The sequence below is a fragment of the Echiichthys vipera genome (genome assembly GCF_963691815.1).
Source record: "Echiichthys vipera genome assembly, chromosome: 3".
In the NCBI taxonomy this organism is placed as follows: domain Eukaryota; kingdom Metazoa; phylum Chordata; class Actinopteri; order Perciformes; family Trachinidae; genus Echiichthys; species Echiichthys vipera.
Genome location: NC_139828.1, coordinates 10,726,746 through 10,740,742, shown reverse-complemented (window position 1 = coordinate 10,740,742; position 13,997 = coordinate 10,726,746). Strand labels below are relative to the sequence as shown.

Below are 13,997 nucleotides of genomic sequence, written 5' to 3'. Positions count from 1 at the left end.
TTGGTGCCCGCAGGCCAGGGTAGCAGGGTTGCCAAAGGGTAGTGAGAGATCATGCTGATCGCCTGGATCAGCGGCAGGGGTGACAGGGATGGCAGGACATTCTCCAGTCTGGACGGCAGAGTGGATGGAGACTTCTTCTGAAGATTTACAGAAGATTTGCAGATTTAAGTGGATTTCAACCTGGGCTCCTTTAGGTCTTGATTGTCAGATGTTTTGGTCTTCTCTTCTCTCTGGTTGTAGACTTGTCTTCAGCTCAGAGGTGTCACCAGTGATATCTTTCCTGTCAAGTTGTCCACCTCAGTCTTCTCCCTTCCTGTTTCTCTCCTTTCTCCTCCTCTCTTCCCCTCCTCTGTATTTTTTTTCTTCCTCTCTCTATACGCGTGGAACTGGGCTTGCCAACAGCTCTCAACCGCATGAGTGATTAAAGTCTATTGTCTCCCTCTCTCTCTCTCTCTCTCCCTCTCTCTCTCTCTCTCTCTCTCTCTCACCCCCTACATTCATCGCAGCAAGAAGGGGAGGAGTTATAACTCAGTGGCTCAGCGCCCCCCCCCCCCCCAAAAAAAGAGTTTGACTGTGAAAGAATGTGAAGAAAAGGAAAGAAAGACAGGAAAGCTGCAATAGAGAGGAGGATGTTATGGAAGAGGTTCTAAGAATTGCTAACAATAGAGGATATTTTCCATGATGGATGGACTTTTGGCCTCATTTATGTGCTGCTGAAATACCAAACTGAGCTCATTGAATCTTCAAATAGATTTCAAATTTCATTCTCAGGGTTTCGAGGCTGGATTTTTGCCATAATTTGTCCCAAAAGTAATTGCAAATCTCCTTCTTCTTTTCAGATGTGACACTGTAAGAGGTTCAGACAGTCCTGTGTTTGCATTTAAATGAACAAGTTCAGGTGTCCTTCATAAAGTTACTGATTCAGCTCTCTGTTAAGCAGCACAGCTTTGTGACATTTATGACAGCAGGGCAAAGATCAAACCATATATAAATGTGTAACAATTATGGAGTCTGTGTGTGAGTGTGTGTGTGTGTGTGTGTGTGTGTGTGTGTGTGTGTGTGTGTGTGTGTGTGTGTGTGTGTGTGTGTGTGTGTGTGTGTGTGTGTGCGCGTGTGTGTGTGTGTGTGTGTGTGTGTGTGCGTGTGCGTGTGCGTGTGTGTGTGTGTGTGTGTGTGTGTGTGTGTGTGTACTTACATCTATCTTTGCGAGAACCAATTTGAATTTTATACCTTGTGAGGACATTTTGGGAAATCGGCTTGGAAATGTATTATGTCAATCAGTGTCCTCATAAGTATAGAAGTACAGGGTTGAGTGTGTTCAGGGCAGGAATAAGAACCAGTCATGTGTAAAATGCTGCAGTTGCTGAGGAGAGGATTATCTGGGACCAAGCAGTGCTTCCTTCGACACACACACACACACACACACACACACACACACACACACACACACACACACACACACACTGTAGATGAGGATTCAGCAGTTAATATTGAACAAAGTGTGAGGAAAGTTGCTTCTTACTGTAAGAAGCTGCAGTGTGAAGACAGTTTTTGCATCCGTTTTTTTCAGGTAAATAAACAGCCACTAGAAAAACACCAGTGTCAGAGGCGACATCCGGCGAAGTTGCTCCATTAGTCGTTTTCCAGAGGGACACGCTGACACACACACACACACACACACCCACACACACACACACACACACACACACACACACACACACACACACACACACACACACACACACACACAGCACTGTATGTAAGTACAATTTTGATGTATAGGCTAATTATACTTACTTACTTACTTAATTCAATGCTATACTTTACACTAACTTTTCAATATTGTATATATTGTACTTCCAATATAATCATTAGACAAGATTAGTCATTAGTCATGCACACAAAAAAGAAAACATATGACAAATTAATCAAATACAACACATTGTTTAACATTAAGCCAGTAATCCTGAACTGCTTGTTGCTCCTTGCAAAGTCAAGAGTCTAGTTGTCATGTTTCATGTCTTAAAGCCGTTCCATCAAAGAGACAATTACCCTTAAAAACTTCTCAGATAGCTTTATTAAAATAACTGCTCTAACACTACATCAATGGAATCCAATATTTTCCGAAAAACACTCAAATATCCCAAAATAAAGACAAAAAGTTGTCCAAATACAAATACATCTCAGAGCCTCTGATTCATTGACAAATAGCTCCTCCTCATAAAGCTACAACAATAGATTATGTGTACACACTGTTGCATCTGTATTTACAACCTAAAGATGCCAAAATTCATCCATTTTCAGCTGATTTTTCTATATTTTTAACGTCCCATAATGTAAAAAGTAATATTTTCATGTCTTTTTTTTCTTATAAAGTAGCTCAAGGTGCTTGATACTGTGAACGTATGGAAACTCTCAATCAATAGAGAAATGCACAAAGTCAATGTTCAGAAACTGTGACTTGGAACGAGCCGTCAGGACTTTCATACAGTTGTGAAGTCACAACTATACTATATAACGGGAGAAAGTGGCACTTCAGTGATGTTACAGTCAATGACGGTGCAAAAAACATGTTCTAGTAGAAACCCAGAATAGTATGTATGAAAAGTATGAACCTGAAAATGAGCCTTTAACATTTTTTTTCTCATAACATTTCTACAATACTATCTTATAATGGGGTATTTCTTACATTATTGTGAAGATAACCAATCTCTTAGTAAAGTAAAGGATCTTTCACCATCACTCTTATGTTTTCCAACACTGGAAAACACACCAGTGAATTCCTCTTTCAATCACCGACAGCTCAGCACCAAAGAGATAACACCAGCCCGCTGTCTCTCCTGAGACATGAGGCATTTTTGGGCCATGATTCAGACCTTCACCGTGACTCAACGTGACGAAATTCCTTTGCAGTCTTACCATATAAAAATGCAATGAGACTCCACCTAAAGTATGTTTATATTTAGCCCTGACTGAATGCCATGGATAAAAAAAACATGAAACATTAAAATGCCTCTGTAATCAGACCAGATAAATCAAGTCCAGCTGAAGTGAAGTCATTTGACCATGACTGCTGGGAATGAATGGGAGCGTGATAGGCAGGCAGGAAGACGGCGTAAACACCCTGCCTTGTCTTCTTGCTGTCTGGATGGACTTCCAGAACTGGCCTCTGCTCTCTGCCTTCCTCTCCCCCTCCTTCCTCCATTTCCTCTCTCAGTTGTTGCGAGGTCCTTTTCTAAAAGACGACCTATCACTTCACCACACTGCACTTTAGCCCAGTTCGGTCTCTGGACTGATGCCTGACATGTTGCCAAAGCAGCTTTAAGGAACTGACAAAGAAACATCCGAAACATTATCAACATTATTACTTTCTTTTCCCTAATTTTTTTAACCTTTCAGTATAACTTGTTTTCATTGTGTAACTCAAGTTCAAGAAAATCACTTCTTGTTTTTCTTCTCCGTCTCCGTCTGAGTGTGCTGACACAGTTGCAGTGTGGCCAGCACCAGTTTACACAGCTGGGACGGCAAAGCTCTCTACATTCTGACAGCACACACTACACACACACACACACACACACACACACACACACACACACACACACACACACACACACACACATGATCCCCTTAGCCTGGGTCAATACAAATAAAATCTCTTGCTCTCATTTTCTCACACAAACAAAGGCACACAAAAGGAGACATCTCTATTAAACACAATAGAAAACACTGTAAAACTGAGTCGAATCATATGCCGGTACCAGGACTGCAGGAGGTAAATATGCAACATGTGATAACATTGTTGAATATTACAATCACAATATTACTAGCAATAAATTGAACTGATGTTAAAGTGTATTCTGTGCTGCCTTCTGTGCTGCTTTCAGTATACTGCTAGCAGCACAGAAAGTAATTGAACTGAACTGAACACAAAAGGAAACATTTCAAAGAAACCATGTTCGTGACATTTGAAGTGAAATTTTTTGAGTGTAATTTGCCACTCAAAAAAACCCTGAGTGTTTTCTATGACGATAAAATAAACATACATGAGTTTTAAAAAAAGAGAGAAGTATTCAGACCCCTTCAAAGTAAAATTAGAAACCAGATCAAAAGTAAAAGTACAAAAGTATTATCAGCCTCTGTCAGTGCATTATTTTGATTAATGCCATTTTGTGTAAGCAGCATTTTCATGCTGTAGCTGGTTGAAATGGAGCTATATAGTCCCTTATATCTCCCGTTGGTTCATTTCATTTATAAAAATACATTATATTTTACAGAAGCTGATCAGAGGTTGTTCGTGTAGATCTTAATCTGAAAAGAAGATAAATGTAGTGTAGTAAAAAGTACAATATCTGCCTGTGAAAGATGGTCGAATTAAAAGATAGTACAAAATGGAAATACTGTACTGCCCTACAAAGCCTGGATGTAGCATCTACAAAATCACTAATTATAGGAGTTCTGCACAGTTTTGGGCCTGAAACTATGGAGGTTATGATTGATTTGCATAAAAATGATACCACAGAAAAAATGTAAACCATAATCCATCATAGATGTGCCAACTATTCATTGTTGGGACAGTAAACTAACTTTAAAGCCATGTTTTATTAATGCACTTCGGCTTCGTAGAGTAGTGTAAGTAAGATGTGTTAATTGAGTGCAATATTATAGAGTAAATGTTCTTTATTGCTGATGATAAATGACGGCATAATGTCTCAGATTATACAAATAAAAACATTTGCTCATTAATTCAGCTTTTTCCTTCAGATGATGACACACCACAAATGCATCCCACAACTCCACACTGCTCTCTGCTGGTTACCATAGGAACACCACACACACACAATGAACTCTCAGTGAAATTAATTTCTTCGTTTTGTCTTGTTGTTTAATCCTTGTCAGGGATTATTTCAGGGGATTAACATGACGTTAACACATACCACATCAGATTTAACACACTGTTTGTATTAAGATTCATCTCCTTTCTTTCTAAGGGAGTACAACACACTCCCTTGCCTCGTGTGCGCACAAACACACACACACACACACGCACACACGCGCACACACACACACACACACACACACGCGCACACACACACACACACACACACACACACACACACACACACACACACACACAGAAGACAACAGACTTTCTCTGGATGACAAAAGGAAAAACAAAAGAGAAGGAGGAGGCACTGCGAGTGTTTCAAGAACAATGTTTTCTTTTTCCATTTCCTTCTCGTTTTCTGCTTCCTCAGCCCTTTCAAAGACATATGCACGTGTGTGTGTGTGTGTGTGTGTGTGTGTGTGTGTGTGTGTGTGTGTGTGTCCATGTGTGGATTATGTACATGCGTGTGTTCTCTGTCAAAAGGACACAGCCTTACAACAGCAGCGTTAGTCACCAGCCTCTTCCCTGCTCGGCACAGCATCACTGACTCATGTCACCCACTCACACAGCGAAATCTCTTTGTCACATAAAGAACCATCAAGTATTTCAGTCCCTGCCAGTAACACAAACCAATCACCCGCTGTTTCCTTTGATGACTAAGAAGCTTTATCTTTGCATACTGCACTAATAGGATCATCAGTTAAGTTATGCAAAGTCAACTGATAAAACATCCTGTTTATAAACTATAAAGAGCGTTCTCACATCAGGGCCCACGCGTTTCAATTAACAAGGTCTAATTTAGCTCCATTTGCATTGCACCAACTAGATGCTAACACATGGTAACACAGTGGGTATTAGTAGTTTTTATCTGACATTAGCATTCCAAATCCATATCCTAATTACGTAAATATTTAGAGACAATATTGGAAATGATATATGGTAGACATTTTTATATCATCTTGATGACATGTGTCTTCCTTCTTCTAACGCCTTCAGGACTTCATATCGATACATCACAATATCTGTTCACGTATGTGAAAGCATGGGTTACGTAATCCAGTCGATTTAACCACATTGAACTGCGTGTTAATGTAAAATTTGATTATAATACCAAAACTGCATTGTTCCCTCAGGTGTTTCAGAAAACATTTTCTGAGAAATTGAGTTAATGTGCTTCTTATTATAAATGTAGACAACGTAACTCTGTATCACAAAATCTCTCTGTGATATTGTTGCCATATCAATTCCATTCAGAGAGGATAAATGATGATATAGAATTAGCACCCAGCCATACATTGCTTCATTTTTAATCTGTGATGTGAAAGCAGCAGGACAGCAGGGAGATGCTCCAGCTTTGGGTTCCTGCACGGTGTCACCTGGCTCCAAAAGCTCAGGGTTCTGCTGCAGAGTGACCGAACTCTGCGAATCAATCTGCTGCTTTCTGGTTTCACACTGAATCCTGTGGTCCGTCAGATTGTTTGACACGATAAGGGATTTCAGCTTTACCAACACTGCAAAATGTATGCTGTATTTAGACAGATGTTGCCAAAAATATGACCCTATTGAAAGTTGCTTTTGTGTTTTTTCCCCTGATCTATAGAGGGTCTGATAGAGAGTGTTGTATGGTGTACATATTGAAAAGCTTTATGAAGGGAATGTGATTTGTGGTTTTGGCCTATACATAATAATAATGACTTGACCCAGCGATTCCCCTGTGAGTCTTCTTTTCCATAGAAAAATAGTATAGTATAATTCACATTAGCTGTGAACAAAGTGCTGTGGTTCAGTGGGTGTGACAGAATAATGAATGAAGGGTCACTCGTTCTTCCACATTTCTCTGCAGGCTGAGGTCTGCTCCAGGGGCTGTGGTATAAAGGCAGCGTTGAGCTTCTTGATGGCTGCAGAGTGTTGCCAGCCCAGTCCATGGAGGAGCTCAGAGAGGACTACCACCTGGAGACGTGTAAAATTGTCAACTGACTGTGAAGAAGCAAGCAACCTGCAGCGCAGCGGATCTTGGACAAGTGATATGGATCTTTTGGACTAATTCACTGCTCCCTTCCTGCTAGTCATACCGTTTCCTATCTTTTTATAAATTTTTGAGTGATCAGAGTATCAAAAGCCCAAGATATGTCTTTGATTTCAGCATATTTTTATATGATGAATTTATATATTTATTTATTCATTTATATAATAAACCTGGTTTTTAGCCACTTGCTGAGTCTGGTTGTTGCAGTAAGCGTTACACATCTACTCTCATATGTTCAGTGGATATCCTCACATATATTGTATCCTCTGGAAGTTTGTGTTGTGTTATTCTTGCTCGATAATGCACTTTGAACTCTGCAGTGAAATAACACTTTACAGTGCTTTTATGTGCAGTGGGATGAGTTCCATAACTCAACGGAGGTTCAGTCCTGCACCGGTTTATTTTCATACAGTATGGAAATGAGTTGCCTGAAAGGAAGGAAAGGACATTGAATGTGTCTTTATCTGTGGACCTCTGTTGGTGTGTGGGCGTGTGTGATGGTGAGATAAAGTAGGAGCCAGTCATATTTCAAAATAGACGGAGCAATTAGAGAGTGAGGGGATTCACTTCTGACTGACTCTGACTCATAGATATTTCACTTACTGTCCCACTGTGCGCTCTGTTGCTTGTATCTTAATGTACCCTTACAGGACACACACTCAAACATAGATGCATGAAAGCATGCACACATGAGTATTCGCACATACACACTCTCACAACATGAATGCAGGTCAAAACCTTAGACAGACAGCGTTCCTCTCCAAGTCCCAACACTAGATCGACATGGTGGTTCAAACACTCCTCTTGCAAACCTAGACTAAACAACACAGTTTTCAATCTATAGTTAAGTGATTTTATTGGCACCTTAAAGAGAATTAGTATTTATTTATTTTAGATAAATGCATTTTATTTATTATTACATATCCTTTATTAGATATGGCAACATGTCTCTTACCTAAGTGCAGGATTCCTCCATAAACCACTGACACTGCTCTGTTGGGCACCGAGGAGGAGGAAGGAAAGAGACGTGTGACTGTGATGGTATTATATACAGAATATGAGCTGAGAAAGAGTAAGTTTTGTAAGTATGGACTTTAGTCTTCTTTTACACTCCTTCACACAGATGGCAGAGGCTACCTGCCCAGTATCATCCTCATCATCATTATCATCATCATCATCATCATCATCATCATTATCATCATCGTCCTCATCATCTTAATCATCATCATCATCATCATCATCATCATCATCATCATCTAAGCTAATCATTCAAACTAAATTCACAGCACAGGGAGCAATGTTGGGCCCAGTGTTTGCCCAAGGACACTTCAACTGGAGGAGCCGGGGATCAAACCTGTAACGGGTATAGTTGTTGGACCAAAGTGCAGCACAGACTCAACAACACAAAACAACAAAAAGATAAAAAACAAATGAATTTGTAATTTGTTTTTATCTTTTTGTTGTTTTGTGTTGTTGTTTTTATCATGTTTTATGTTTGATATTTGTTTGTTTACTGTACCTCTTTTACTACTGGCTGAACACCAAATAGCCCCTCAGGGATAATAACGATACCTTGAACCTTGAACCTTGAATCAGGCAGGTTCAGTTGGTAATGAACTTTATTCAACAATGAGGGACAGGTGAAAGGCGAGTCAAAGCCAGGCAAGGAGTCGAGGAGCCTTTGCAGAGACTCACGAAACAGCTCAGGAGAGAGGCAGATGAATACCAGGAGGGACTGGAGGAAGGTCATGGTTGGGGCAGAAGGCTGAGGTGATATCCAGGAAGACGATGGGATGGTCAGAGGCAGGCAGTGTCGAATCCGTGTAGGCAGTCCGGAAATCGCTGGAGACTCTTGAATGAAGGAAGAGGAGGAGGATCCGCTCTACCTCTGAGCAACAGCTGCTCAATAAGTAGGTAAGATGTATGTATGGAAATAAATATATTTAATACATTATAATTGTTGCAGTTAAAGTGCACTAGCATCTACTACTCTGTGTGTGTGTGTGTGTGTGTGTGTGTGTTTTTCCTATTTCATGCAAATATGTAAGAATATTTCAAAATATATAGACAGAATACAGTTTATCGGTTTCATAATATAATAATATAATCATTCCACTCATGGCCAACAGGGGGCAGCATAATCCTTCTCTTTTGGCATTGCAGCATCTAAATGATGATTGCCTGTGATAACAAACCTGTAAATTAAGAATCGTATTGGAGGAGCTAACTTAGGTGAGGTCTGGTCAGTGTTGCATGTAACAGGTTTAGCAATAGTGCTACGTTTTTATCTATGGATACCTGATAGAAAATAATAAGAACATTTTTGTCTCACATCTCAACCAAACCACATGACATAAATATGTGGGTAGATTTCCATTAACCCAATAATCATTTTCACCCTTCCTTCATTTCTCTGTCTCATCCTCTCCCTCTCTACATCACGTATAACCTCCCCCACCAACACCTGTACCCCAGCTCCAACTCCCACTCCCGCCTCTCCATCCTCCTCTCTGTCAGATCCCACAGCAGACAGGAACTATAAAACAACGAGCAGAATTTCACTCAGCCATTGAACAGTGGGAGCCAACACACCCACTGAGTGTCCTTTACGTGATCACCACTCAAACCTCACATTTATTGGGAGCTTGTAGCTCCTTTCATGTTTAACCACCATTTCGTGAAATGCCACAGGGCTTATTTTTAGGAGGTTTAAGGATGGAAAAAGTCTGTCGTCCATTCTAGCTATCAGGTCGTGTGAACAGTTACAGCAAGGTCATACTTCCGATTCAAGTGATTGAACAATAATATGCAATATTTAATAAAATCTCTGTTTCTGTCCCACAGAGATAAAAAGAGCAGTGGGGTTTTTTTTGCTGCCATGGTTTTGAATCTCTTCTTTTCATTTGTTTCCAGACTATCTGCAATGCCACTAATAATTCAAAGTACTGTAAAATAAGGCAACATTTGCATCAGTTTATGCTGCAGAGTGAGTGAAAACACAGAAAAAGAGAAGTTGTTTTATTGGTTCAGTCCGACACCACAACTGAACGAAGAACAGTCTGTGTTGAGGACATGAATAATACAATAATCCAGTTTATCCAAAAATATTTAACACATATAAATTCTGAAAACAGATGTCTGAAGTGAACAAAATTGCATATGATATATCCTGCAGGGCTATGTGTACTGTGTGACTGATGCTCTGTAATGCTTACTAGCAGGACCAGCCCGCTGTGCAAGTGAGATATCTGCAATGACAGAAACACTGAGCTTAATAGCATTCATTACTGCCCTGCTGCTTGGTAAAATACAGCTTACTCTCAGTGTGTGTGTGTGTGTGTGTGTGTGTGTGTGTGTGTGTGTGTGTGTGTGTGTGTGTGTGTGACATCATCTGAGGCAGTGACACTCTTAGGTACGGTATGTCAGCATCTCTCAGCATGTTCAGTCCCGTTAATATGTCCACACATGCGCACATATTCTCACAACACATCTATCTCTGTGAGGACACATTTACATAATTCATTCCCTAGCACCTTACACTTATCTTAACCAACACAACTAAGTTCCTAACCCTGACCCTTAACCTAACCTAAACCAAAGTCTCAACTCCCAAACAGGCCTTGAAAAAGTGAGGATTGGCCGCAATATCCTCACTTTCCAAAAATGTCCTCACTCCGTTGGGAAAATACTAAGTTTAGTCCTCACAAAGATAGGTGTACAAGTAAACAGACAAACACACACACATACACACACACACACACACACACACACACAGTTTCACACGCACACTTAAGAGTTGTTTTCAGACAGCTTTGAAATTCCTTTATTTTGCTGCTGTCCATTAAAAAAACATCTGTTCTTTTTAAATAACAATAATCTTCTTAAACAACATTAAAGTTGATTTGTGAGAATGTTTTTTTCTTTCTTTCACATCCTGCAAATAATGGTAGCTGTCTTCTGTCTATTGCTTAAGTTTTCTCGGCCGTAAGTGTCTCCACATGGCCAGAGGAGGCACATGAGGAATAAATAAAGCTTTTGTCAAAGGCCTGCTGGCCTTCGTCCCAGGTTCTCCTCTTCTTCCTCTTCTTAGTGTCCCTTCATCAGGCAGTAGAGTAGATTGACATCTTAACTTTGCTTTTATCCACTTGGACACCAGTGTGTGTGTGTGTGTGTGTGTGTGTGTGTTTGTGTGTGTGAGAGAGAGAGAGAGAGAGAGAGAGAGAGAGAGAGAGAGAGAAAGAGAGAGAGAGAATGAATGTACAGAATGTCAGCTTGCAGTTCAAGTGTCTTTTCAAGTGTGTGTACACATGACAGTCACTGTGTGTACACGGTATCGTAAACACGAGTCTTTCTCTTTGAGTCTCTGTATCACAGTTCGTCCCGCGACGCTCGAGCTGCAGGAGGCGGTGAGTCTCCAGTGACGCTGTTCTGTGCCACAGAGCCGATGCGGCCCTGTTGTGCCGTCTTGCGGGCGTGCTGCCGGTCCCAGTCTGTGGCCACGGCCTCGTCATCCCAGATGGTGGAGGTCTCTGTGTCGCTGATGTAGCCGGGCTCTCCGGTGTAGTGGGTGGGATAGATGAGCAGCGGCTCCACGGAGAAGGCCTTCAGGTCCCGCGGCTCAAAATGAGACATGAACTGAGTGCTGAGGATGATGAGGGTGGAGATGATGAGGAGAAAAAAAAGGGACAAAGAAGTTAAAGAGATGTTATGGACACTGGAAGAAATTGGACGGTTGCAACTGTGGATTATTTTCATTATCAATTAAGCTCTTGGTTATTTTTGATGAATCAATTCAGCCATAAAATGTTAGAAAAGAGCCCAAGGGGATGTCTTACTCTGACCAAAATCATATAAAACCCAATGCGAGAGAGGAAGGAAGGACTATTATGACTATTTAGCACTTTGCGACACTGACTCATCATATCGTTTCATATAGAGGAACAAGACGCTCTTCTCTATTGCAGCACAATTAAGTCATAAGAATGTTTTTCTGTACAAAATCACATGCTTTACAACAGTAGTGTAAGAATTCAGTCATTAGATCCACTTAAGTAAAGTTGAAACTAATTTAGAACAATGTTTACAATGTTCACTGTAAACATCAGATATGATAATGAAAATGGGTGTAACATTGAATCCGAACATATCAAAAACACATCTTCATGTTGTCATATTGTGTCACGCTATAACCAGAACACAACTCTACTACCGGCTTGTCAGCGTCAGCCCGCAGGAGGGCAAGAGGGAGAAACTAGGGCTGTCTAGGTGTGACACGTCAGCCTGGGCGCTCGTGCAGACAGAGGTCACCACAGAGGTCAACTCCCCGCCGTGCCATCGTCTGTTTAAAGCCTGACAGCACTCCACGAGGACAGTGAAAACCTACACCTTTATTAGACTACAAACAAACACACACACACATGTTCCATGAAGGCCTTTTTCACTGAGTTTGTATTTCTTTTGCTTCTATTTATGTGAGATTTAGAGCAAAAACTGAGAACTTTACTGAGTTTACAGCCTTCCTCCCCCTTAAAACAACTTGTGTGACATAATAGCCACAACTTCAACAGAGCACATAATCCCCTGCTGTTCATTTATGTAATATACAACACATTTTACATAATTTCCCAGTCACTTTTCCACATTTCTTTCCATATTTCCTATTTCTTTTACTTTTGAACAAACTTTCCTTCTCTCACTGTTGAATACACACACAGTGTGTTTACCTAGTAATCTATACACGGCACACTGGACACACATCTCCATGTATTTATATAGTAACACGCACACACTCACACAGTGTCCATCTCTACACCACCCCCATGCCCAGGCCTCTATCAATGGGAATCCTGTCCCCTTCTCCAACCAGCAGGAAGAGCCGTGCTGGCCCACATTCCTCACAGAGAGAGAAGGAAGGGGGAGGAGAAGTGGGTGACACAGGGAAGGAGAAGGTGTGCAAGAAAAGAACAGGTCTGTTGAGGGGAGTGAGGGAATGTTACAAGAAAAAAAGAAAAGAAAAAACTGAAGAATGAGAGGAGAGCCAGGGACAGAGGCCTGATTTAAAGGATGAATAGATAATGAAATGGGAAGGAGAGAGGAGGTGGAGGTGGAGGTGGAGATGGAGGTGAAGGGGAGCAGGGCACGGCAGGAATCCCCAAGGAGAAAGGAAAGAGAAAAGCAGGCATTGTGTGTCCTGCGCAAAGCCCCGTACCCACTGAACCCCAAGAACAATCCATGCCCTGTGTGTCTGGGAGCACAGAAGAAGGAGAAGAAGAAGAAGGGGGAGGTGATGGTAAGAAAAAGGGACATAATCAGGCGAACTGAGAGAAGGAAAAAGGATAGAAAAAGAGGCATATAGGGAACATGAGGATGGAGGTTGTGGTCTACCACACGAGAACAAACTAGAAAACTACACACTATGCCAGTGTCTGAAATGTCGCCAAGGAGAATGCATGTTTGTGTCTATGTATAGATAATTACTGTACAGTAGGTCCTTTAGTATTTCGGTTTCTGGTTTATTGCCCTCGAGTCTGTTTTTGTGCATGCACTGGATCCATGTATGCCTGACTGCGTTCTTTAAATATAGTTTACTTTTGCATCTTCGTGTTTGCATCTGAATGTGGAGTACCTGATATAGAGTGCACCTGCCAGCATCTACTTGTGGTCCTCAGTAAATATTTGGCGATAAACCAGATCGTCTAAAAAGGGTCTTTCCACATTGTACAGTAATACTTCTTTTTGTAGCTCTGTGGTTTTTCTGCATTACATGCCTCAAATAAAAGTCCAAGCCTTTGTATCAAATGTGCATGTTATTCCTGCTATGTTAAGTGTATTGCATTTGTGCAGCACTGTAATTTAAATTCAAAGAAAACCAGGGCTTAATTTGTGCCGTATGATCCAGGACCTCCCAGATTGGGACCGGCACCTATTTGATTGGACCCAGCATCTTATCGCTATCAAAATCAAGAACCTCATATTATTAATATCCAACGCTATCTCTTCTGTCATTCTTTTATTTCCTATTGAAATTCGCTTGTTTGTTCATTTTGGATGCATGTTAAATCTTTTTTTTTTTAAAGAGTGCAATGT

The 13,997-nt window shown here is 40.9% G+C and overlaps 1 protein-coding gene across 1 annotated transcript in view; it reads right to left on the bottom strand.

The window, feature by feature from the left end:
* Window positions 1-10,718: 10,718 nt before the first annotated feature.
* The window catches only part of colgalt2b (collagen beta(1-O)galactosyltransferase 2b), a 23,128-nt gene continuing 19,849 nt past the window's right edge, over window positions 10,719-13,997 (bottom strand). The window contains exon 12 of the mRNA XM_083939845.1: window positions 10,719-11,553. Within this exon, the coding sequence (XP_083795971.1) occupies window positions 11,280-11,553 (274 nt within the window). The 3' untranslated portion in view covers window positions 10,719-11,279. The remainder of the gene's footprint in view (window positions 11,554-13,997) is intronic.